The sequence below is a fragment of the Megachile rotundata genome, chromosome 2, assembly GCF_050947335.1.
Source record: "Megachile rotundata isolate GNS110a chromosome 2, iyMegRotu1, whole genome shotgun sequence".
NCBI lineage: Eukaryota > Metazoa > Arthropoda > Insecta > Hymenoptera > Megachilidae > Megachile > Megachile rotundata.
Window position 1 is genome coordinate 19008371 of NC_134984.1, and position 25815 is coordinate 19034185.

The 25815-nt window shown below is 28.9% G+C and overlaps 6 protein-coding genes across 11 annotated transcripts; 3 read left to right on the top strand and 3 right to left on the bottom strand.

The window, feature by feature from the left end:
• Positions 1 to 95: 95 nt before the first annotated feature.
• LOC100882063 (FAD synthase) lies at positions 96 to 16755 on the bottom strand. 3 transcript variants are annotated; one of them, XM_076542225.1, is made up of 7 exons: positions 5062 to 5212; positions 3553 to 4504; positions 2111 to 2235; positions 1617 to 1863; positions 1113 to 1548; positions 898 to 1039; positions 96 to 818 (listed from the first exon to the last, which is right to left on the bottom strand). In XM_076542225.1, the coding sequence occupies exons 2-7, from the start codon at positions 4469 to 4471 to the stop codon at positions 393 to 395; spliced, it is 2295 nt and encodes a 764-aa protein (XP_076398340.1). In that variant the 5' UTR covers positions 4472 to 4504; positions 5062 to 5212; the 3' UTR covers positions 96 to 392. The 3 variants fall into 3 exon arrangements, with proteins under 3 accessions (XP_076398340.1, XP_012143201.2, XP_003699740.2); XM_012287811.2 differs by lacking the exons at positions 3553 to 4504; positions 5062 to 5212 and adding an exon at positions 16617 to 16755 and having other exon boundaries at positions 2111 to 2271; XM_003699692.3 differs by lacking the exon at positions 3553 to 4504 and having other exon boundaries at positions 2111 to 2271; positions 5062 to 5219.
• On the bottom strand, positions 5497 to 7394 carry LOC100877462 (glucose-fructose oxidoreductase domain-containing protein 1). The gene is made up of 2 exons (XM_003699735.3): positions 6736 to 7394; positions 5497 to 6661 (listed from the first exon to the last, which is right to left on the bottom strand). The coding sequence occupies exons 1-2, from the start codon at positions 7220 to 7222 to the stop codon at positions 5988 to 5990; spliced, it is 1161 nt and encodes a 386-aa protein (XP_003699783.1). The 5' UTR covers positions 7223 to 7394; the 3' UTR covers positions 5497 to 5987.
• Positions 7671 to 12728, top strand: Cds (CDP-diacylglycerol synthase). 4 transcript variants are annotated; one of them, XM_012287836.2, is made up of 10 exons: positions 7671 to 7906; positions 8584 to 8708; positions 8811 to 8919; positions 8996 to 9172; positions 9522 to 9724; positions 9795 to 9951; positions 10036 to 10188; positions 10270 to 10401; positions 10469 to 10603; positions 10701 to 12728. In XM_012287836.2, the coding sequence occupies exons 1-10, from the start codon at positions 7838 to 7840 to the stop codon at positions 10788 to 10790; spliced, it is 1350 nt and encodes a 449-aa protein (XP_012143226.1). In that variant the 5' UTR covers positions 7671 to 7837; the 3' UTR covers positions 10791 to 12728. The 4 variants fall into 4 exon arrangements, with proteins under 4 accessions (XP_012143226.1, XP_003699737.1, XP_076398341.1 ...); XM_003699689.3 differs by having other exon boundaries at positions 7673 to 7906; positions 8823 to 8919; XM_076542226.1 differs by lacking the exon at positions 7671 to 7906 and adding an exon at positions 8043 to 8061 and having other exon boundaries at positions 8823 to 8919.
• On the bottom strand, positions 12185 to 25770 carry LOC100877348 (uncharacterized). Its single transcript, XM_003699734.3, has 7 exons — positions 25549 to 25770; positions 22920 to 23947; positions 22344 to 22843; positions 22007 to 22266; positions 21523 to 21921; positions 20860 to 21240; positions 12185 to 20780 (listed from the first exon to the last, which is right to left on the bottom strand). Exons 2-7 carry the CDS (start codon positions 23929 to 23931, stop codon positions 20369 to 20371), a joined length of 2964 nt encoding a protein of 987 aa, XP_003699782.1. The 5' UTR covers positions 23932 to 23947; positions 25549 to 25770; the 3' UTR covers positions 12185 to 20368.
• On the top strand, positions 13097 to 16084 carry LOC100881522 (uncharacterized). The gene is made up of 4 exons (XM_012287871.2): positions 13097 to 13232; positions 13438 to 13759; positions 14017 to 14568; positions 14676 to 16084. The coding sequence occupies exons 1-4, from the start codon at positions 13098 to 13100 to the stop codon at positions 15377 to 15379; spliced, it is 1713 nt and encodes a 570-aa protein (XP_012143261.1). The 5' UTR covers position 13097; the 3' UTR covers positions 15380 to 16084.
• Fitm (acyl-coenzyme A diphosphatase Fitm) lies at positions 16713 to 20022 on the top strand. The gene has a single exon (XM_012287880.2). The coding sequence runs from the start codon at positions 16713 to 16715 to the stop codon at positions 17895 to 17897; it is 1185 nt and encodes a 394-aa protein (XP_012143270.1). The 3' UTR covers positions 17898 to 20022.
• Positions 25771 to 25815: the final 45 nt, after the last annotated feature.

Below are 25815 nucleotides of genomic sequence, written 5' to 3' on the forward strand. Positions count from 1 at the left end.
CCACATTTTGATTTTTGTAAAGAATACTTAATTAGTTAACATAATGTTTCCTATATATAGAATTTTTGTTTGCTTGAAAATAATAAAACAAAAGCTTGATATTTTTAACATTATCCCCATTTACTTCTTCACACAATTATACATTTACACATTATGGCAAACAAATTGGCAACAATAATTAAATAATCTTAAATTAATAATAGAATTTTTTAATACTTTCGTCTAGCCAAATTAAATAACTACACGTTATAAATATTAAATACTTGATTTAAAAATCACATATTTTTAAAAATATAAAATGTAAAACATTTTTGTCTTTTTTTAATATTTCCTAGCAGCATAACAATTGCAAATACTGTCGAACTTTATAATTTTCTTAAATTTTCATTAATTTATACTCTGCCTTGTCTCTCAGCAGATTCATCAGCTAAGGTATAGGCTGGTAGATACGATGATGGATTGTTAGGATCTCGTAATCTTGGATTTGGTACTGTAGTTGATTTTCTTCCTAAGCTTGTGTATCCTTGATCATATAGTGGACAATAAGGTACATTGTGCTTCAGTAAAAATTTCCAAACTTGATCATATGACCAGTTTAGAATAGGATTTACACGAATTAATTTTGGCCAGCTTGGATCAGTTGGAGTGAAAGCCTCTACATTTTCAGAACCAGGATCGCCGCTCCTCATTCCCATAAGACTTGCTTTTAAATTTTTTCGTTCACTTAACAACGAATGCAATGCTTGCTGTATTGGGAATCTTTTCTTTATTAATTCTAAATCGTAATACCGAGCAGCTTTTTCTACAAAAGAATCCACCTAAAATCATTTCAAAAAATTATACAACATTTGTATAAAAAATATATAATTTATATCATAAATAATACATGACTTTTACCTCTGGAAAAGGCTCAGCTGTTACATATAGACATAACAATGATGAAATATTTTGTAATTTTGCAACACAAGCTGTCAAATGCAAAACTACTGTACAATCCTTCCCACCATTAAAGCTTATAAAAATTTCTTCTGGTTTATACCTAAAGCGAAAATAAATGTTACTAATAATAAATGATTCATTAAAAATAATTAACTTTAATTCATCTTACTTACATTTTATAACACTTTTGTAAGATATTCAATGCATTTTTTATATGAGGTTGATTTTCAGCATCTTCAAAAACCATTTTTGCATGATAATAACTGAATTTATCATCTAACTGTCGAATTTTTTGAATTGGTAAATTGTACAAAAGTTCTACTTTTGCTTTTAAAACATCTTCCTTCTTCCCTTCTAAACTAATTCTTGTGAAGCATTCAGGTGCTGTTTGTGGATAACTACCAATATTAACTTTCCCTTTCCACTGCTCTGCATGCTTATCCAAAATTTTTACTATTGATAATTCATTCAAATTAATGTCTATCTCTTCAATGTGTAAAGGAATATTCCCTTTTAATTGTGATATAATAACATCAATAGCACCTTCAAAATATTTTGGGGAACCTGGTAATATGTATACATTTTTTGCTTTCACAACTGCATATTTTTCTAAAAATTAATTTTTATATTTATTTATACAAATGACATGTTATATTTTTATTTATTAATTTACTTACTTGGTGAATAAGCATAAATGAGTTCACAAGGTCTTGGTACAATAGTAAGACGTTCAGCTTCTTTTTCATTTGGATAGATATTTGCACAGATATCAATTAACTCTTCGTGTGATTCAAGTTTTAATTCAAAAGCTTTAGCTACAGCTTCATATGTTACATCATCATGTGTAGGTCCAACACCACCAGATGTAAATACAATAGGATATTCTTTGGAATCATTGTACACAGTCTTAGCAATTTCATCTACCTAAAATAAAAGGCTACATTACACGTAATGAGAATATTATACTTATATATTATTTTACTTTTAAATGTTTTGTTAGTAAAAGAATAACTGGAATATAAAACTTTTGAATGAAATCTAATATCTTTAATATTTAATTTAATGGTAGACTCTAGATACTATAATATGATAACTGTAACTGATTATACTTCAAAGCAACTCTTTTTAATCTATTGATCTAATATGAAGATAGCAATACATTAATACGCACAATATCAGGGATCACAGTTACTTTTTGAAGCTTAATACCAACAGTTCGTAAAGATTTTGCCAAATACGAGGTATTTGTATCTACAACCTGTCCACGTAAAATTTCATCTCCTATTACAATTAAGGCTGCAGTTTCGATGATGTCCATTTTGTATGATGTTCCTATGTAAATTAAAATAAGTTTATATAAGTAATTATTTAGCACAATTTATAGTTTTAAATATATTAATAATAACTAGTAAACTTCCCACTTAATTCGTTTAAAACCTAATTAACATGACTGGTAGGAATGATGCTTTGTTATCATTGATCAAATAGTTTTATTGCTACACCTCAGGTTCCACTTCAGTAAAGATAAAATTTAGGTGATAAGAATTAATTCTATAACACATTATGCTTGTACCTTAAATTTTGTTTATTTTACATTATAAAATTCGTTTAATGAAAATTTACATAAATCAGAACTTACAATGTCATTATTACCTTATATAAAACAAATTAATATTTTCATTAATTTATTAGAGATTTCTTAAAAATTAAATTGAAAGTGTTTGTTAAATTTTTATTTTCTCAATCATGGAGGTTGTTACATCAGTTGGTACTGGTGTTGTATTGTATGTTTTCTTCTTTTTTTTCTGCTTAGCACTCCTTGTCTTCATTTTTGGTATTTGCTGACGTACTTCTTTAGATAATTCTTGAAGTTGTTGATCTATTTGTTCTGTTTTATCCTTGCGCTCCTTCACAGCTTTATTTTCTTTTAAATTTAACTATTAAAATGAAGAAGGAAATGTATGTGAGAATTTATAAATAGGCATATTACTATTCATTATATAAATATCACATTGTTTCATCAGATCATAAAAATTCACTTACTTTTTTCAAATTGGTTACAACTTTTTGTGCTTTTGCCTTTAATTTTACACTACGAACAGTTGCTACTTTGAAAACATTCTTGTTCTTTTGTTTCCTTTGCATCCCCTTGTTCTTTCCCATTATTTTCTGCAATACTATTATTTGTAGATTCATTGAAATTATTTTCCATTTTCAATTTCTTCATTGCTGGCTCCTCGCCTTTCAAAATACTTTCAGTTAATCGAAATGATACACGAATCATTTCCTTAGATGGAGCAACATTTCTGACATTATGTAAATTGACTAAAGAATCTGAGTTTAACGTACAACCAAGTTTCTCTTCCACCAATAATTGTCCAAGCTTGCAAGCATCTTCATTTTTACTTGCCTTTACAAAACAATATAAATGTATGATTGGTGGTTGACTACAGATTTGTTTAATTTCATCTGAATTAAACCAATCTAAAAACACATCCAAAAACTCAATAGCAAGAGCTGGTAGATTCATAACTATATGTTCAGTACCCACTTTATGATTAATTCTTCTGTTTAAAATATCAGTTTTAACAATGTTTCTTAAAAAATCTCTACCATCCATATTAAAAGATCTAATCTTTTCTTGAACTTTATTAATTGTAATATTTTTCTGAAGCCATTTGTAAGCTTCAGGGTTCAAATCATTTGCAAGTACTTCAATTTTTTTTCGAGCAGCAGGAACTGCAAATGGCCCAACTCCAGCAAACACATCATATAAAACATCATTTTCTTTCATAAATGTAATCAAATTTGAATGTTCTGTAGATAATCGAGAATTCCAGTAAACTTGAGAGAAATCTAATTCATATGTACAACCATGTTCTTTTACAGTTGTAACAGTATTCTTATCTCCTGCTAGGATTTCCATACTAAAATGTCTAAATGCTGTATCAATATTGTTAATTTTATTTACTACTGTTTTGGCATTTGGAATAGTATCAAGATAAATTTGACCAATAATACTCTTATATGGTAAATGTGCATCACGCAAGTTTAAGTGTAGAATATGACCTATCAAACTATATGAAGTTGGGATATCAATTCCTTCAGGCAAAATAGCTTTTAACATGTCGTATGCAGTCCAGTTGTCATAATTCAAAACAACTTTTGTTGTTCCAAAATATACATATCCTTCTAAATATTCTCTTTCATTTTCCATAAAATCTTTGAAACATTTTATGATAAACGGGTTTAGATACACTGTAACTTCATCTTTCTCTTTTTGAATTGATTTAAAGTTTCTTGTTTTAAAAACATATTTTTTCAGAATTGGTTTTATTTTGGAAATGTTAATCTTACTATATTTTAAACATGATAATTCTACAGTGGTTTTAAATGCTTCACGATTCAAGCATGTCATTCCTCGCACTGATTCATGAGGAACCAGCAAAGAAGTCATTGTATTATTGTAAAAGCGATGTTGTGTCCAAAAACATCTCTTGATTATTGTAATTAACCATCGACTTCTGTCCATAGAATATAATTATGTATTATCTATGAATGTACCCTATAAAGAATTTCTAATTACCGCATTTAATTAAATTATAAATCGGTTTTGTTTTGAACATTTAATGTTTTACGTTTTTAATACTTTCATTGGGTTAATATAAGCTATATGTGTACATCTATAAGATAATTCTATTGCTAAGGAATTCCTAAGTGTTGCCAAATATATGGCTCTTGTCTTTTGCTGTTTATTTCCCTTCACTATTCTAAGGTACCTTAAATATATAGTCAAGCTCATAAAAATAAATTTTTCAATAATAATTATAAATAACAAGATTTACAGAGAAGACTCAAATTAAAGACCAATCAGAACAAATATAAAAAGAAAGATATCAATAATGAAAATACATGATAACATTATCATAAAATTTTAAGATTACAGAAGCTCTTATTACATTTTATGCATTTTATATTATTTTGTGGAATATAAAAATTTACCAGCTGTTTACTTGTGAAAATAAAATCATATTTTATAACAATTCGAAAAAGTATGAATGAAAAATTTATTTTTTTTGGCACAAACTATATACAATATTTCAAACAACAATTATTATTTACCTTTATACGTCTTATTTTTTTCACAGAATCAAAATTCTTCTTATCCAGATAAAAAAAAGCATAACATATTTTGAGGTTAACAACACATGTTTGTTTCTTAAACGTGTCGTAGAATACGCGAATCAAATTGTGTACAAAAATACGTATAAATATTTATCTTTTATTCATAAAAATAATATACGTTGCATTACTTTATCAACTTTTATTTAATTTACAAATAAACAGAAGATATTTTTATTCATGATACATCTATAATAATAATTTCAAGTATGTTGTAAACTGTTGCTTTTTGATTAACAACGTATCATAATTAATATAAACATAAATCCAAAAATTATAATTTGAGAATTGTGTATCTATATAATACATACATATGTACATCTTCTACTTAATATCATAGTACGTTGAAATAAATAAAACAATTTTTTCATATAATTTTATTATAAATTAAACATATTTTATTTCTTTATTTATACTATACATTAATTATATATTAATAAAATTGGTCAGTTTAAAGTTTACAATAAATACGGGAAATATCAAAAGTGCAATAAATTAATTAAAAAAAAACGAAAAACTTATTTCTCTATATTTTTCATTGAAAAAAAAAAAATATAAATAACTTATGTAAAAAAAATTGCATAATTTATACATACGTTTATTGACAAACATTATCTGTAAATTAAATTACTTTATAATAAACCTTAATATTTACTGTACACGACTAAACAATACCTAGTTGAATGCTTTTTACAATACCAAAAACTTAAAGCCTAAATTTTACTTTTAATTTTTATTCAGAGCTGCCATATGAACACTAAGAATAAAGTTATAATACAATAACCTTTGTTCGTAATTTTTCTGTATTAATACAGTAATAAAGAACAAAATTTTTCGTTTTGCTTAGAAGCAGTCTCAAATATCATTTATATTGAAATAGCTGTAGCTCTAACAGCTGCACTCAACAAAGGATTTGGATCTGGTTCTTCAGTTAATATATTAACTTTTACCCACTCTCGCCGTTTATTACTTTGTCGTAGTGCATCAATAACTGCTTGCACATATAAACCATCTTCAAAAGATGATGCAGAAAATACTGGTTCTTTTATCCAACCTTTCTTATCTTCAACAGATTGAAAAGCTTCTCTTAATGCAGTGATCATTTTCCTCAGTCCTTTGATATATGGCCTTGGAATGGAATCAGCAACAGGAAGTGATATATCTTGTAAATCTTCTGTATCACGATATAATACTTGTTCTTGCCCATTACAACAACCATACAGATCTCCACCTCGTGCAAGAAGATGATTTCCACCCCCACATATTAATACTTCTTGAGAAAGTTGACCTTGTAAATGATTGCTTAAAGTCACTGTTACTAATGTACCACCATTCAATTCCATTTGAAAACTGCAAAAATCTGGAGATGTGACACGCCTTATTCCATTTATGTGTTTTGTAGTTTGAGTAAAAGTACGAACTACAGCATGTACTCTTGAAGCACGTTGACCAATTAAATGAAAAATTAAATCTATTACATGACTTCCTACCAATGCTAAAATTCCTCCTCCCATTATATCATCACATAGCCAATCATATCCTATAAAAGCAAATAAAATTATATTTAGAGAATAAATACTTTTGGATAATTATAGGTAATCATCAATTACTAACCATTGTGTAATAAACTACCCATATGTACTCTAACTTCTACAACACTTGCAGGACCACACAAATATCCATCTTCTAAAGCTTTTTTCATATGAACAAATGCTGGTAAAAATCGTAAGCTGTGATTGACAATGCTTATCAGAGAAGGATAATATTGTGCAGCTCGTACCATTTTTAGAGCTTCACTTTGACTTAAACCAGCTGGTTTATCACATACAACATGCTTTCCTATTCCTAGAGCTTTCACTGCAATCTGTGCATGTAAGCTGGGAGAGCACATAATAAATATTAAGTCAACATCTTTTCTAAGAAGTACATCGTCTATTCGACTGGTATGAAATGGTATTTCAAGATCACTGGCAACTTCTGATACTTCTGCTAATGTACGTCCCCATATAGCTTCAATTCTAAAACCCTTTTCTCTTAGGAAAGGAATAATTATTCTAACGATACTTCCTGTACCAAATACTCCAATACCAGGTAATGTCATTGTTAACTTTTTATATTTGTCTAGGCTAAACCAACTATCAATATTTATTTGTTTTAGTAATTTTATAGATCTTTTTATCTAGTTCCTTTGTTTTTTAATTTGATATGCATAATAATACAATTTTGTATAAACATCACATTATAATTAAACATAACTCACATAACACCATACATATACTGTACATATACATACATTTACAGCTGAATTTTTGTCATATACATATACAGAAATCAAATGTATGGTGGAAGGAATAAAACATACAAAAATGTAACTTTATTTATTAAATTTTTATGGAAAAACAATAACGTGTATATCATTTACTGCTAATTAAAACAGTATCGTAGTAAAATACCAGATTTCATTTAATCTTTTTGTCATTGATTTTCCGGAAAGACACGAAACAAACCGAATATAAACGATGATTATACTCCCTGCGCTAACCTGTCAGTTTGCTTTGCGCGAAGTTGATAGTTGTCCGTCACGTCCGTTCCATTCAATAAAATACTTAAACATGTAAATATGCAACTGAATCAAAAAAATCAGTGGTCACAGTGCAACTTTTTATTTTAAATTCTTATACATATACGAGTATTATACATCAGTAACTAATACAAAATGTCAGAGATTCGTAAAAGAACAGTTGGAGATGCATCAGCAGAAACGCGGGATGTCAGTGATAATCAGGTAAATGTAGTTTCCTCATTTCCAAAAATGTTTTTTTTTAATTTATAATAATTCTACGTGGAATTGACTACTATTTGTTTCATTATTCCTTCAGATTAATTGCGAATTGACCTTTGTCTTCCATGTTATATATGTATATCAACTTAAATTGAATGGTAATGACAGCACTAACACTAAATCATTCTGATTAATATACTACTACAATACTACTATTTTTACAATACCCTCAATCACCGTGGTCTTATAATTGCTTTTACGTCACTTTTTCCGATGTTTTTTTGTTGGTGTTCTTTTATTCCAAATGAATTGTTAATAAATAATTTGTCAATATTTATACAATGTTTACTTAATTCATTTATAGTTGTTAAATCATACTTACAAATATTTCTATGTATTCTTTTCTGTAGAAATTAAGAAATATATTTTGTGAAATATTTTTCTACTAGAAATATATGTACAGTGACCAGGATATAAATAGGAACAAGTACTTTTGGAGATTTAACTAATATTTTTTATATAACATAATGAAAATATTATATACAGATATTTAAGTAAAACAAAATTTGCTTATAAGTACTTGAAAAAAAATTTTTGTTATAACAAGAAAATAAAAATATAATAATTTTAAGGAATTATATTAAATATATTATCTAAAAGTAAAAATTATGTTTATATAGAAAGAAGATGTGGAATCTGAAGATGATGCAAAATTGGAAGTTGAGGAATTGGCTAAGACTTTACCACAAGGAACTGATCATACTCCACACATTTTGGATTCAGTCCTCTCTGGCTTATCTGATAGGTAAAATCTTTTAAGCTAATAATCTAATTGTTATGTATTCTATAAGTATTTGAAATGATAAAATGTAATTTGAAAATATAAATTTTTGACAATAAAAAGTAGAATTTCTTGTAGATGGAAAAATTGGGTGATCAGAACTATTTTTACCTTGTTTATGATTACTGGATTTTGTGGTATCATTTATGCTGGACCATTAGCATTGATGGCTACGGTAAATTTTATTAATCAATTTTATAAACTGAATTTCAAATTTACAAGATGATGTATTCTTTTATATGCTTTTGTAGACATTAATTGTACAAGTGAAATGTTTCCAAGAAATTATTAACATTGGATATGCAGTTTATAGAATTCATGGTTTACCATGGTTTAGATCTCTATCATGGTATTTTTTAATTACTTCCAACTATTTCTTTTATGGAGAGAATTTAATGGACTATTTTGCTGTAGTAATTAATAGAACAGTAAGTATGTTTACATATTTTTATTTCTACAAGGTTTACTTTAATAAAGTAAAGTGATTATTAATAGTAATATCAATTTATGATTTAATTAATTTAAAAAATATGTTATGAACATGCCTAATACTGACATAAAATCAATAAACAAAGCTTCAAGTATTGCCTTTATATACTTTGTATGGCTTCCAGTTCTATTTTGTGAGGTTTCCAACATATCTAAATTTTAAGTTAATTTATGTACTAAATATATATAAAAGTACTGTTATTGAAAAAAAATTATTTTTACAATAAATTCGAAATTTATATTATGTGTAAATTTAAAATTAATGAAATATTTTCGTTTGTTTTACAGGAATATTTACGTTTACTTGTTACATACCATCGTTTTATTTCATTTTGTTTGTATATTGTTGGTTTCGTATGGTTTGTACTTTCACTTGTGAAAAAATATTATATGAAGCAATTCTCTCTGTTTGCTTGGACACATGTTGCTTTACTTATTGTTGTGACACAGAGTTATCTTATAATTACAAATATTTTTCAAGGCTTGATATGGTAAGTAACTTTAAATAGATTGTTGTTATCTGGTATATATTTTATAGTAATGTATATTTATTTGGTCCAGGTTTATTGTTCCAGTTAGTATGATAGTGATAAATGATATAATGGCATATATGTTTGGCTTTTTCTTTGGTAAAACGCCTTTAATTAAACTATCTCCTAAAAAGACTTGGGAAGGTTTTATAGGAGGTGGAATCTCAACAGTAATACTTGGTTTAGTGGTAACAATACATTTATATTATTTATTAATATACCGTGCAACTACAATGTATTTTAGATTTGAAGACTTGAAACATATGTTTTAGATTTCATACATCATGTGTCAATACCGCTATTTTGTTTGTCCTATTGAATATAGTGAAGCTTTAGGACAAATGACAATGGATTGTGAACCATCTGCTTTATTTCAACCTCAGGAATACAGTTTACCTGGTAGTTTACAAGTTGTGTGGAAAATGGTAACTTCTTTATATAAATCAGCAATGATTTATTACTACATACAACAGAAATTAAATAAATTTAATGTATGCTTTTTTCAGATTAGTGGAAAGTCTACCATGTCTTTATATCCATTTTTACTCCATTCATTATCAATGTCAGTATTTAGTTCTGTAATTGGACCGTTTGGGGGCTTCTTTGCCAGTGGATTTAAGAGAGCATTTAAAATTAAAGTAATTACAATTAATTTTTTTTATCGTTTAAGTAAGTTGCATGATTAATAATAATTAATAATTCCAGGATTTTGGAGATATTATTCCTGGTCATGGTGGAATAATGGATAGATTTGATTGTCAGTATTTGATGGCAACATTTGTAAATGTTTATATATCTTCATTTATTCAAACTGCGTCGCCCCAAAAACTGTTACAACAGGTACAGTTTACAATTTTTAATCATTTGTTTTCATGATTTTGCTTCATAATTTTATATATAATTTATAAATGATTTGTCTTGTCACTTTTATACACAGGTGTACAGTTTAAAACCAGAACAACAATTACAATTATTTCAAACATTAAAGGATTCACTAGAAAACAGGGGTTTGTTGAATATTTATTGATGTTCTAATGTTGGTGATAATTATTAATGAATTGTATCACCTTTAAACAGCAGAAAAAAATGTTAGAAAAATTATTTCTAATATCTGTCTGAATATTGTATGTAATGTTTGTGGAAACAGCATTAACAATACTAATCATAGTAATATATTAATACTCAACTGGTCGCATGTTTTACTGAAAACTTGCAAGATTCAAAAATATTTATATAACTGTCGCAAAACATTGTACTATGTTTTTTTAATGGTTTTGTAAGAGTATCACTTTGTTTGATTGAAATAATTGAAATAATTCATATGAAATTACACGGCTAATTAATTATCGTTGATTGGATTTCTAAAAATTAATATAAAATTCATCATATTATTTAACAATTATAAACTATTTATTTACATAAAAGAAGCGGCCAGTTAAACATTAAATGAAATGATAATGATAAAATTTATTTTATAATTAGACAATTAAGAAGCATGTAATGCAATATTTGCAGTTCTTTTGCATTCCGCAACAAACAGTCCATTTTTCTATCGAGAAAAAATTTATATTAAACTGTGATGATGATAGAAATTTGACTACATGTTTCTTTTATAACGATTAAACCAAAGAATGTCAGACATACTGTTATATAAAAGAACTTCTATGAATTATAAATATTTGTTAAATATCGTATAAATACTTAAAATGTTTTTCAAATATATTTTTATTTGATATTTCTCTTCATTGATAAATCATAAAATAACAGTGAATTTATCAATGAAAATAAATTCATCCGATCATTCGCCCAAAATTAAATGTATGTGTATTTACATCAATCAGATCTCAATATATTTTTAAATTGTAATTGTGCATTTAAGATTTCTAATAATAGATACGAATCTCACATTACATTTGTCGTTTACATATGATTTGAAACAGCAATAGTGTTTAGTTTTAATATTATTTGAAGAACTAATGAACTTACTGTAGTCAGTTTATACATTATACATGTATTAATTTGTTTATAATTAATATAATACATATTAGTTACTATCGAACAAAGTAATAAAGTACATTTTTATACTTTTGTTATAATCAGTGTCATAATTTGTGTACAAATATCTTTCTTATTCTGCAGTATTAACCATAAAATATTTTCTTATAACAAGTATTTTAAATATATCAAAATGTAATATTATAAACCAACTGATGTCATATTTTATTACATGCTTTTGCAATATTTACATACTTGACTATTCTCTGATACTAAATATTATGACACTGAATAATATGTTTTAATTGATACAAATATACGTATGAATCTGTAGAAAAAGAGGAAAAAAATGGTAATTTTTATTTGTCTTTAATTCGATTATAATCTTACAGAATTCAAAAATTCGACTTGATATTCAAAAAGTGCTATGAAATATGTTTCAATTTATATTGTTAGTATATTTTAAATTGTGCCAATTCTCTATAGGGGTAAAATGGATCTCCGAAAAAAGTAGTCATGTAAAAAATAATATGGCACAATTCATGGTATTTCTCTGGTTGCATTACATTTCCAGTTGCGATCTTATGTATATTTTACATAGTTGATTTACGTGCGCTTTAGAAGCAAATTATGCAATGTACCTAACTCAGAGTAAATACTTATACTTTTCTTTATTATGAAATATTTGTATATTGTTTTAATGTTGAAAATACAATGTTAAAAGAACTTATACATGTATACAAAATGAAAAGAAATAGTAATAGAGAAATGGATAAATATATATTTATTTAATAGAAAACATAATAAAATATATGTATATGTATATAGATAAAAGATTTTGTGAAACAACAGATATGTTACTATAATTATAGATTTTTAACTGGAGGTGACTTAAATTTAAATATATAACATATTTATGTAGTGGTACAAAAAAATAAATAAATTCCTGTAAATGTTATAAGAATTAAAATCTTTGTTAATTTTATTATATTAAATATAATGTTCATATCTTCCTTCTGCATTTTCGAAATTTGGTACAATTCAATATTAGCTGATACAAGAACCACAATGAAACTATGTGGGTAGGACAGATTACTACTTTTTTTTAGAGTTGATCGTTTGGTGCAGCACTTGTCTGAGAACCATCAAATTGCACTGAATCGCGGGTGTGAACATTCTAATTTAACTCTCTATTAATAATTTATTCGTACCAGCATTAAAATAATGCTAATACCATAAATAAATATATACGTTTATATATATATGTATATATGCATACATAAATCTTTAGTTGTTATTTCTTTTTAAATTCGAAGTGCGTTGTACATACAGAATTGACATGTCTGACCATCACAGTGGAAAAGGTTATACACCTTTACCGCAAAGTATAAGCAATACTGATACTGAAGATGAGGAAGATTGTTTGGCTCAAACAAACGAAATTCCTAAAGATAATGTCGATGATACAATGCCGGTAAGTTGAAATTATACAAAAATTCTACTTGTTTCAATCATATTATGAGGCACATTATTAACAAGAATAACGTAATTCATACAAATTAAAACTTTTTAACTATGTCTCTATTAGTACTTACAACATGTAATTAATCTTATAAAGAAGGAATTAAAGTTATACATATAAAATTAAATAACAGACATATAATGAATCACAATTATAGCAATCAACTACTATCCATGAAAATGGAGCATATTATCCACTGGATGAAACAAGAAATTTAGCAAATCGTGCAAAAAATGGGCAAAATATACTTAAATATTATAGAGACGATATGCCTATAATGGTAGTTGAAGGCGGTGATTTATGGAAAAAACGTGATATGTCTCCTTTACGACGATTCTGTTTAATTGCTTCTGTACTATTATGTATTGCTACAATAATTGTATTTCTATATGTCTTACCATGTGATAATTCAATGGTATGTCCTTCAATTAATGAGCCACAACCATTTATTTCTTGGGATAAAACTTTACAAGGAAAAGGTTAGTATAACAAAACATAAAAAGAACTAATTTTGTGTAATAATTTACATGTATTTTAGAATGAAATAGTTTAATTAACAGCATGTATTTAACATGAAAAGTTTGTTATTGAATATGAAGAGGGTATATGAAAAATTGGACTCAAATTTTAAATATTGAAGATATTCTTTATTATATAACATTCATATTTAAAGTAAACTAAATGACCTATTAAATAAAACTATATGACATGTTTATTTAATGTTTTTTTTTTTTAGAATTAACTGGTCCTATTTCTATTATTCGTGGAAATCCAACAAATCTTATATTTCTTGTTCGTGGACAACGATATAAAGGAAATGACACAAATGATAGTCAAGGACAGATATCAACAGAAGGCGAAGGAGTTATGTCTATGCAAGGAAACAGTGGTTTACCATTGTGGTTTGTTTCATTGAAAAGATCTCCTACTGAAATTGATTGTATCACTGTTGATACAGATAAATCAGGAAAACCAGATTGTATAGTTGCTGGTGATCAAGGTCTTTTGGCTAGTATCGAACCTATTGCAGGAACCATACATTGGAGTTCAAAAATTCATACATTTGAAAAATTACCACTAATTTTATCAGATATTGATTCAGACGGAGTTGAAGATTTTTTAAGTGTAGAAGTAGCTTCAAAAAAAATGCCTAATCTTGTTCTCCTATCTGGAAGAACTGGTCACCTTTTAGGACAATATTCACCTGAAAATTGTTCATTGATTGACTTGTATAGTCATATTTTCAATAATACTATATCTTATATTTGTTATAATAATAACAAGAAAAGTAAGTATGAAATATATTCTAATTACAAATATAAATGATATGGAATAAAATGTTTAATTTTTATTTTTATTACAAACAAGATAATGTACAGTTTTTAATATTTTCAGGTGTTGTTAAAACAATGACTGTTAAAGGATTATTACATGCTATAAAATTACCAGAAGCACATAAACAATCTATCACGAAGTTATCGGTGACAATTCGCACGTTTAAAACGTTAAATATTGACAATGAAAAATATAATTGGACACTCACACCATATCATTATTTATCTATAAAAAACGAAGGAACGTGTCCTGGAGAATTTTGCAAAGCTAGAGTAAATTTAACGCTACAAAAATTGGGAAATCAACCGATAACGATATGGGATTATATTAGTCCCAATTCTTTTGTATCAAAACCAGATTTCTTAGTTATGTCAGGAAAACCTTATACTTCCGGATTTTCTATTAAATTTTGGCAGTGGATTAATTCAATGCCTGAACATACAAGAAAAGTATCTGTTGTTACAGAAAGAAGATTAATAGAAAGAGTATTAATAGTTTTTGTAAATTATACAGATGTTCAAGTTATGAATGCAAGTCAGAGTGATATTATTCAATTATGTCAGGACACAGATTGTCAACCAGATCTGAATTCCCGTGTTCATTTTAGTTCAATTAAAATTGATAATATTAGTGAAGATGGTTTTCCTGAATTAATAACTTACTGGTCCTCCTATGACATAGAATCACTGAAAGTACTGACATCAAAAGTACAAGTTGTGAAATTAGATTCATTTCTAACTAGTTTTCCGCATATGGGTGTTTAATTATTTTGTTTGTTCATCGTTCATTTTTTTCTGTAGATAAAACTAATTATTAGATTTTATAACATAAAGGTTATCAACATCTTAATAATGAAACGGAAACGTATCCGTTCCATTAAACAAGAGAAGGAAACTTGAGCAGACTTATTATTAATGGTGTCTGGCCATAAATTTATCAGAACTAGTCAGCACTTGCAATTAGTAATAACGCAGCAACGATTTTCATAGGCGCCTAATTTACCATAATTTTTAACGCGGTAATTTTCATAATCACCAGTTATTGTTAATGTTTAAATATTTTGAATGAACTCTCAATGGTGCCTTGCAAAATCTATATACAAGAATTACGAGCAAACAGATAATTAAAATTTACGAAGATACTTGCATGTTACTAGAGAAAATTTATTTATTAAAAGTTTTACACGTTTAACAAGATTTTGAAAGAAATGACAAAGTTCCTTTTCAAATATTCCTTAGTAGTGTATGTAGGAATGTTTTATGTATATTCAACAGTTTGAGTGCATTCATTGCTAAAAGATTGATCATGTTGCACACAAATGCTAGCGCAGTATTATAAAAGTTGAATAATAAATAAAACTCATGCTCTAGTCATATTTGTATTATATTTTTAAAATTTGAAATTGTTTACGAATATTGTAAATTGTTATAATCATTCCAAAATACAATCTGAATTTTTTTTATTTATAATTCGTATGGCAATTTATTTATGAATTAAAAATATCCCAACTTTTAGAACTATACTTCTAAGTTTAAAAATTTTTGTATTACTGAATTGCTATATTATTTAATTTCCAAATTAATTTTGTGAGTTCATTGTTTCTTAATCTGTTTTATATAAAATAATAATTTTTAATACGAGTGTTTTCTTTTCAGTGAAATCTTTGTTAACGAAAATTATCATTGACTTTATAAAGACAATTTAATTCAAAATTCAACTTCAAAGTTTGTTATTCTGTAATTATGTAAAATTGCTAGATGAAAGAGCAAAGTTTAGTATAAAGTGTTACGATAGTAGTGGGGATAATGTATTGGATGACAAAGCGAATCTGTACGGTCGAAGTCAGATGGTGTCAAAGAGTACTATTTTAAGTAAAGTATATCCTATACAGTACGTGCAACTATTGGCAATCCGTACCAGTTGATTCATACAATATAGTACATAACAGTAAGAACATCAACTACACACGAAAGAAATAATACAAGCAGTTAAAAAACTAACCTCCATTGTGCGAAAGAAGTTACTCTATTTGCCATGCGGCAATATAATCCTTCTATCACATATAGATAACGCAACGATACCGTCTCCACTAGTTACATGATGGCTATCGGAAAACGAAGAGGTATACACACGGCATCCGGTAACTCCACAATGTACGGCTCTTCAGCAAATAATTTAAGGTCGAGTCGTCTAAATTTCCGTCCAAATTCTACTCAGGAAGACAGGGGCGGAACTCGACCAACTGCTGCACCAAGCTCCATAGGTCTCATACTCGTTACGATGTTGATACATGTTTGTAAAAAATCTTTGTTATTCGATACAAGGCTCAAAGTTGCTATATACTGCGGTGCGATTTTCGTAGTATCACTAATAGCGGACTTCATCACTATACCAAGAACATATTTCTCACGTTCTGATAACGTGTTAAACCAGTACTTTGTCAAGTGGGGATGGGGATGGTTGTTGACTGTGACCATTCCATGGGTTGCTTTAACTGCACACACACTTGGTTGTGGTCGCAGATCAATTTTACTTAAACATCTTGCCAGATTGGGTGTAGCTACAATTGCATGGATGTTATGGATTAAAGTGTTTAATTATATTGAAACAAATTATGGTCGATGCCTTAACACAAAAGACATACAATTTCAAACAAAAGCAAAATGCCTTCAGTCTGGTAGATTTTGGAGTGGTTTAGATATATCTGGACATACGTTCATTCTCATATATTCTAGTTTAATTTTGGCGGAAGAAGGTTCATCACTGGTTGGTTGGGAAGGTATAAAAGATTTAATAATGCTTGAAGAACATTCACGAACAACTCCTAATGAACCCAGCACTGGACCCCTAAGAAATCTTTCAAACATTGATTTAGAATTTTTAAAAAAAGCACACAAAGCACTTACACCTTATTTGAGAGGTCTTTTTGTTGTGATGACCCTACAACAGTTACTTTGGGACATCATGTTAGTATCTACAATGCTTTATTATCATATTATGATAGAAAAATTTCTAGGAGGTATAGCTGCTGTTATAACATGGTTTGTTACATATCAGTGGTGGTACAAGTTGCTTAAAAGTTTACTGCCTCCTCCTGGTGATGGTTTGTTTAAATACGCTGATATTAGAAATCATGACAGTAGTTCAATTAGGTCAAGACGAAGTACATTAAATGGTACTAATAGGTTTATGGGTCTTCCAATTCGAACAACTCAAGATAATATTGATATAGGTGGTATCAATAGGCAGTTAGATACAGAGTTATCCTCTTCTAGAATATAACATTGTTAAATATCTGTTAATTTTTATTTGGTTGAAATTTTTGTTATTTATTTAAACAAAAAGAATATTTAGTTGTATAATACAGTCTATTTATAAATAAGTTTAGATACTTTTTAATATTACCGACTTAATCACAATAAGAGTTGCAGAAAAAAAGTTTTCCAAAATTAATATTTTCTATATTCAAAACATCAAAAATCTGATACACTTTGTTAACATAAAGGAATCATAAAATAACACTTATTATATATTAGTCTGAAGTGTGAATTTTCAAAGTGGATTGGTTGATTGTTATAGAAACCTCAGAAGATCAACATATATTGTCAATATTTTCTTTAACAATTTTATATTTAGAATAATGAAAAGAGGTTTGTATAGTCATTTTCAGCACACTTTACCCTCCAAACTAATACAAAATAACTGCTATTTTATGTTATCAAATTATACTAAATTTGTGGTTTCTGTGTTTATGCTCATTTTAAATAGACTGTATATCAAATGTATCAATATATTTTATGTAAAATGTTTAGGGTTATTTATTCTATGTTTTTATTAGTTTTATTTATCAATTGAAGTGTTAAATGCAAAGACTACAGTATCAAAAATGAGTTAAAAAGAAGTAATATTTAAACATTACAAAGTTAGATATTTGTACATCATGAAGTTGTAGAACTACATGATAATGTTCAAAAATTTGATATTTCTCTGTAATTATACTTTTTAATGTAAAAAAATTACGGGGTAAAAATATCAAATTTCTGTAGTTTTACTGCGGTTTCATTACATATAAATAATATTTAAGTTTATAATGTTTAGATATCCTTTTCTCAAAACTGACTGATGACACTGAAACTCTTGTATCCAACAATACAATTTATGCCGTTTTTTACAAGCCACATAGTCTAGAATATTTCAATTTATCAAAAGGTAATGACTCATTAAGTACCTCAAATTAGTACTTAGATGAATTACATATTTATTTGCATACCTTAGACGAAAATATTTTCTTTAAAAAGAAGAACTTACTAAGTATCGCTATCTGTTAAATGTGTACATAATGTAATTAAATGAAATGTGTGTTTTTGTATCTCTTTATGGATTGTTAAGTCGATAACCATTTAATATAATCATAATTATGGATATATCTTTTGTGACATTGTTTCATAATTTATATTTAATAAACCTTATTGTTAACTAATTGTCCAATGTATAAAATGATATATGCTGTTCAAAGTACAAAATACATTATGTTTTTTTTCTTTCATAAATTTTCAAACTACTCTACAAGAAGTCATATGCAAGAACACCTTTAAGAAAAAACAACTTCCATGTCGCTACGTATGTCCAATAAATTTATTTATTTAAATATAGAAATAATTGTGCACAAAATTGTATAGGAATTATTTGTTTCATGTTCTAAACTGAAATATTTGTAATTTTATAACATTTTGTGATTGTATACTAAACACAAAAACAGTGATACAAGATTACGCACACTTTGTAATATATATCTTGTTCTTCTCTCAGATAAAATTCAAATTTTTTAATCAATGAATTACTTGTACTAACGATTATCCTAATCAATGTTTAAATGTAATTTTTTTACGTTATATGAAGAAATTAATACTAATATTAAGAATACGAACTTAAATTGTTATAAAATAAAAAAAAGAAAAGATTATGGAATATTTATACAGGCGTAATATATTATTGTCGCTTAAGATCACTAAATTTGTATTTACTTAAAAACATTAAGTTTACGATAATAGAAATTTTGTGTCAACAAAATCCCTTTTATCTGTATATAAATAAATTACACGCTTGTTTTTGTTAACGTGCATTTGGCATTTTCTTAAAACATCGTCTTGTAATTTATACCTATTTCTACAAATCATGATCATTTGTTTCTTAAAAAAATTCAGTGCTCGAAGCTCGTATATGAACGCATGTGCATGTTTTTATATACGTAAAACACACATATTTTGTTTAATCTTCAATAATGAAACTGTACAGTATGACGTTATGTATGTTTATATTATATTAACACGTTGAACGTCGGACAAATTTTGTACGTCTTGCTTAGGACATGAAAATAAAACCTACTGCTTTCATATTATTAATGTAATATTAGTGTTATTCAAAGTTACTTCTGTTTTATTTAGCAAAACTTTTTATTAGTCGATAAAATTAATTTTGATATCACTAGTCATTAGTAACAACTCGTTACCGATCCCCATAGTATCAGTGATAAGTCCGCAACCTTTATGATATTCAACGCATCAAGAGAATTAGAAAAATGAAGTGTTGACATCGTGTTTAGAAAAGTTCGTGAAATTAGAAATGCTTTGTTTTTGATATGAATTATTTTTTTTTCATATCACAAGCTACTTCATAGCAGCTAATTACATAGTATATCTAGGAAATATTGTATACACATTTACTTTTTAAAATGTTAAATGTGCAATGTATCATTACACTTTTGATCTTTTACGTGCGATTGCGTCTTCCACTGCTTTAAGTTGTTTCAGTAATTCTTCACGCCGTGAACTTGCTTTCTTTGCTGCTTTAGCCGCAGCTGCAGCAACGCTTGCTTTACTATCAATTGATGGAGGCGACTCTAATGCTCTTTTTTTCCCAGCCATTAAAGTAGAGCGTTCGACCTTTTTTATAGAGGTAGCATTACTTGCTGGTTTCAGCGTAAGCTTAATTTGCTGTTTAGTACCGCTGAGTTTCAACGCGTCAATACCCTTTGAATCTTTTCGTGTTAATGGCGGAGTTGAACCTTTTCGTCGGCGAGTTTCACTGGAAGAAGAAGAGTAACTCGACTCGCTAGAGTCGCTACTGCTACCACTGCTCTCTGATCCTGAACTACTATGTGAAGACCTAAAAATTTACAGTTTTTACAGTTTTTATAAATGTTTCTAACATGCAGGTTTCATAAATAAAATTTATATTTTTTTACCTAGATCTTGAACGGCTTTTGATAACTTTAGCAACTGCAGCTGCTGCTATTGCCGCCTTATCCCTTGCCTTTTCGTGGTGCCGTTGATGAGAGGAAAGTGGACTAGGTGCAGGCGGATTGAGACCAGCACGCCGATGAAGCGTACCAGTTGTAGGAGAAATGGAGCCTTTAGGTGGACGGGGTGAAGGGGCAGGTGGATTCATTAACATAGCACCACGCTGGGGTGCAGCAGCTGCAACCGTAGGAGGATTTGCAGGCGGCGATGTAGCGACTGCTTTCCCTTTACCAGTACCACGAGTTCTAGAGGGAGGGGATGGTGAACGGGACCTGGATAGGGAGTCGTAAGAACTGTAGCTAGAGCGGCTCGAGCTACGGCTAGAACTAAAAACAGCATACAGTACACTTGTACATTTTCATACACAATAAATGTTAAAAAAAAAAAAAGAAAATAATAGAGACTATAATATATAGTGTAAACCGTAATACGGGGCAATATAATATAGAGTAGTAAGATAATAAAATTAGACTCTATGCAGATATACAGCTACTGTTAACTAAATACGTTCATTGCAGATTTCAGTGACCGATGAACTTTCTACTTCATGGAAATTTTTATGAACGCGTTAAAATAGTAATATGATTTATATTATTATCAAGGGTTACCTGGTTGATGAATACGAAGAACCTGAAGAATAGGATTGTCTTCGTGATCGTCGGGATGATGTATTTCGTCGTACGGTACTTGGAGACTTCCGTCGCATCCAAGGATCTGCCCATTCATCTCCTCTACTTCTTTCTTCTGGCGGTGGTTCTTCTTCTCTCCAAGGTTTCGTCGGTGGAATGCGTTCCACTATAACTTCTCTTGATGGACGCTTATGTTTTTTCTCATATTTCTCGTAATATTCTCGTTCTCTGTCACGTTCACGTTCCCTTTCCCTTTCCCGTTCTCTTGTGTGCGGTGGTGGAGAAACAGAATGTGGCGTTCCACGAGGTATAGCATGGTAATCAATACGTTCTCGATACTCGGTAGCAACTCGTGTATCTGCTTTGTAGTGTACTCTCCTTAAATAAAATAATTTTTAATATATTTGTTCGAGATTATAAAAAACCGAAAAACATTACAAATGTTGAATAGTATAAATTTTACCTATAATACTCTGGTGGTGCTGCTGATGGGGCATAATAAGGATCAGGTTCATCGACATATCTATCTGGTGTGATTCTTGGCGGTGGCATTCTTCGAGGTGCTTCTCTGGGTGGCCATCTTTCAACAGGTGGTTCAGGACTAGCTGCTCTAACATAATATCCTGCTTCTCTATCTAATTCATCTTGTCCTAAACTTAAATTCATTTTTTTCTCTTCAAAGTCCATATCTGATTCTTTACGTTTATTTGCTTTACGCATCATCTGTGAAACAAGTACAATATGAAACAGTGTGTAATATATTTTTATATAAAAATAAAATAATTTGTGAACATATGTACCTCCTTAGCATGTCGCAATCCGCGCTCCCATGCAGATTCTGTAGGAAGATCTTCTATTTTTGGTGTATGCGGCGGAGCTCCATAACCAGGTAATGGTCGTACCATATTTGGTCTATCAATATGTGGTCTGAATTCGTGTGGGGTTGCTGCATGCGATGGATATGCCATTGGTCTGACCATATCAAACATGGTATAATTACCCTTGTCAGTTACACCTGGATGTAAAAATCTACAACTAACTCCCCATGTACACTGTCCTCGATTATAAAAGCGGCATACAGGTCTAGGTTCTGTTTCTTCTGGACGAGCATCATCACCGTCGCTGAGTTCACCTTCTTCTAATTCAGATTCTACTTTCTCTCCATCTTCTTCTCCTTCTTCTTTGTCATTTCCTTCACCTCCATCTTTTGATTTTATTTTATCTCTATCTTTATCTTTATCTCTTCCATCTTTTTCATCTTTATCTTTAGTTTCTTTAATAATAGGTCCTTCTGTTTCTCCTAAAAATTACATATTAATTATACTTCATAATTTTACATAAATTTATTTAAAAATTTTAATATGTAAAATATTTACCTTCATCGCGTTCATCTTTCCACTGACCATCAGCTTCAAAATCTAATTGTTCACTTTCTTCAGTTAATCCAACAGGTGCATTTTTATCTTCCTTCTCCATTTTATCATTAATTAGTGCGCGTTTTTCTTCATTCTGTTGATTTTCCTTAAGCATCGAATCGTGTTCATTAGTGCCATCAACTCCGTCCATACTTTCCAAATCGGAAACATCCGACAAGTCCTCTCCATGCGTAATTGGCATAGGTTTTAATTTGGCTATAGATTCTGGTTCATCTTCAATGTCTCCATCCGAAATTTGTTCTCCATCTAACTCATTGAAAGAACCTCCTTTGGTTGGTGGAGAATGGGGTGGTGAATGTTTATCTGATTCCTGATCATCCATAGGAGATGCTGGACCTGACTTTGGAGAACTTCTTCCAGATATTAATGACTTGGCTGAACTATGTCCAGATCTTGGGGATTTTGGTGAACTTTGCCTTGATTCACTGTTTTTATAAGAATATGATTTGGGAGAATTATCTCCAGATTGTTGTGCATCTACTTCTAAATCAAACTGCTTCTGTTCTGTATCTTCAAGATGTACAGATTTGGAATCATTTGGAGTAGATGGGTATGATCTTTCATCTTGTATAGGAGAGCGAGATAAACTACGATCACTTCTAGGTGAATCCAAAGAATTGTTTTCTGAGTGATATGATTTTGGTGACATAGGTGGTGATTTTGATAAACTCCGAGTTGATCTTGGAGAACCCACTTCACTGGGAGATGCTAGTCCAGACCTTTGAGATTTTGGGGATATTGGTATATATCTTGGAGACTTTGAATCCCTTTCGGATATAATAGATGTAGGTGATTTTCCTCTTGAAGAAATAGAACTTCCCCTAGATTTATGCCCCGACACAGATGAATGGTGTGAGAAGTTTGGTGATGCCACATTGTCAGCAGATGTAACTCGATTTCTCCTTCCATCATAACCCTCCGAAGAGGAACTTTCTGAACCAGAGTCTGACATGGTGAATTATTCTAGCCTGTAAACAAGTAATTTTTGTTACAACATGTACAACTATAATTTGACAAAAAATGGGACCACCACTCAAACAAATCGTTAATTCCTCTTACTTGAGAAGTGAATTTTTTAGCCGTGCCGACCGAATGTAGCACTGAAAAATCTGCATCAGTAGCATCGCAGGGCTTACCTGTATCAATAAGAGCCTGTGCAGTACTTGCTCTTGAAGGCACAATGCAAGCAATCCATACCGTGTCGAACATACTTTTTATATCACGTTGATAACTTTTTTACTAATAACTTTTGTACTTTATAGTTAAACTGAACTTTTTTTCACATTTACAATACATACTGTTATTTTTCAGGATTTCTTGCCCGGAACTTTTTAGTTTACATTTTAAACTTTCAACTCGAACACAACACAAACTAAGAAATACCGGTAAACCGCAAACTGTTTTGTACTGCACTAGAAACTATAACGAACGGACTTTTAACCTGTAAGAATGTCTTTTGGGCATATGGAGAAAGAAAGAACATAGGAAAAAGAGGGATGTATAGGGAAAAAAAAACTAAATCTTTTTTATCATTGTGTATGAATAAAATTTCAAGATCAAAATCAATGAACACAGTATTATCATAAACAAATCATATAAAAAACAAATGTATAAATAATAAGTGAATGATTAATAATGAGGAATTAAATATTTACTCATTTAATGATAGTAACAGACACTGAAAGCACAACATACAAAATAATTATTAGATTTTAAGAATAGATCTGTTTTATGTTTTATGTTCAAAAATTTTACGATAAAAAAATGATTTTTACAACTTGGTATTAAGCAAAGATACAACACAAATTAATGCAATTATTGGAAATAATGTTACATGCTCAATCTAATTGTTGATGTACATTATTTGCAAAATGCATATAATATTGCATAAATATAATAATTAATTTATACTTGTAAAAGTATATTTATTTTTAAAAGAATATTTAAAATATATTTAATTAAATATTTAATTGAATATATTATATGAAATAGAAAAAATTAAAAAATATCTATCATAGCATCTTACATCATCAAATTACATTGCTACATTGAAATATAAAAAAAAATCTATTATAACTTAACATTTTCACTATTAAAACATATAATATTATACAAATGTGGTATATCTGAAATAATTTTTAAATCGAAATTGATTAAGTTTTTCTACACTGTTTTGCAAAATACAAATAATCAAAATTCGCGATAAAATTTCATAAATATCGCATTTAAATAATATCACACATAAAGACAAATACAGGTTTGAACGTGAACATTACAAAATCTAAAATAATATAAAAAATAAAGAATAACATGTTTCCAAACAAACCAAATTTTTAGTCGTCTTTAAAAAGTGGTTGTAATTCTATGTTAATCCCCATAAGTTATTATACTATGACCACTGAAATATTTTCATGGATATATTGAGGTTAAGGGTGTAAATGATTTTAAATCTTACTGTAAATTAATCTGTGAAATTCTCAACGAAAGATGTTACGAAATTTCATGTATTGTTCATCAAAAATATATGTATCTTCATAATTTTGTCTAGAACGTGTCGTGAGATTCTTACCTTGGTCGCGCGTATGCCGTAGGCCTTTGGAGATTTTAAGACTCCGAGGCTTAAGGCGGCCGGCGTCACCCAGTTATTATCGTTTAGACTTTTCGCTTCCGTGCCAGTTTTATCGTTTTTAACACTAACTCTATCCCAAAATCAAACGTTAATAACTTCCAATTTACTACTGCAGAATTAGTAGTAAAGTGGACAATGAACAAACGAAAAAGTTATGGAGAATGGGAACCGAAAATCCTTTGCTCTAAACCATTGATTATTTTTAAC

Excerpts from the sequence above, each read along its gene's own strand:
- Fitm (XM_012287880.2), top strand. The coding sequence starts at position 16,713 with ATGATGGCTATCGGAAAACGAAGAGGTATACACACGGCATCCGGTAAC.
- LOC100881522 (XM_012287871.2), top strand. The coding sequence starts at position 13,098 with ATGTCTGACCATCACAGTGGAAAAGGTTATACACCTTTACCGCAAAGT. Across the intron at positions 13,233-13,437 it reads ATGTCGATGATACAATGCCG|CAATCAACTACTATCCATGA; the intron begins GTAAGTTGAAAT and ends TCACAATTATAG. Across the intron at positions 14,569-14,675 it reads TTATAATAATAACAAGAAAA|GTGTTGTTAAAACAATGACT; the intron begins GTAAGTATGAAA and ends TAATATTTTCAG.
- LOC100877462 (XM_003699735.3), bottom strand. The coding sequence starts at position 7,222 with ATGACATTACCTGGTATTGGAGTATTTGGTACAGGAAGTATCGTTAGA. Across the intron at positions 6,662-6,735 it reads GGGTAGTTTATTACACAATG|GATATGATTGGCTATGTGAT; the intron begins GTTAGTAATTGA and ends TTGCTTTTATAG.
- LOC100877348 (XM_003699734.3), bottom strand. The coding sequence starts at position 23,931 with ATGTCAGACTCTGGTTCAGAAAGTTCCTCTTCGGAGGGTTATGATGGA. Across the intron at positions 22,267-22,343 it reads GATTGCGACATGCTAAGGAG|ATGATGCGTAAAGCAAATAA; the intron begins GTACATATGTTC and ends CTTGTTTCACAG. Across the intron at positions 20,781-20,859 it reads AAAAGCCGTTCAAGATCTAG|GTCTTCACATAGTAGTTCAG; the intron begins GTAAAAAAATAT and ends GTAAATTTTTAG.
- LOC100882063 (XM_076542225.1), bottom strand. The coding sequence starts at position 4,471 with ATGGACAGAAGTCGATGGTTAATTACAATAATCAAGAGATGTTTTTGG. Across the intron at positions 1,864-2,110 it reads TAACTGTGATCCCTGATATT|GTAGATGAAATTGCTAAGAC; the intron begins GTGCGTATTAAT and ends CTTTTATTTTAG. Across the intron at positions 1,040-1,112 it reads TTACAAAAGTGTTATAAAAT|GTATAAACCAGAAGAAATTT; the intron begins GTAAGTAAGATG and ends TTTTCGCTTTAG.
- Cds (XM_012287836.2), top strand. The coding sequence starts at position 7,838 with ATGTCAGAGATTCGTAAAAGAACAGTTGGAGATGCATCAGCAGAAACG. Across the intron at positions 9,725-9,794 it reads ATTTTTCAAGGCTTGATATG|GTTTATTGTTCCAGTTAGTA; the intron begins GTAAGTAACTTT and ends TATTTGGTCCAG. Across the intron at positions 10,604-10,700 it reads CCCAAAAACTGTTACAACAG|GTGTACAGTTTAAAACCAGA; the intron begins GTACAGTTTACA and ends TTTTATACACAG.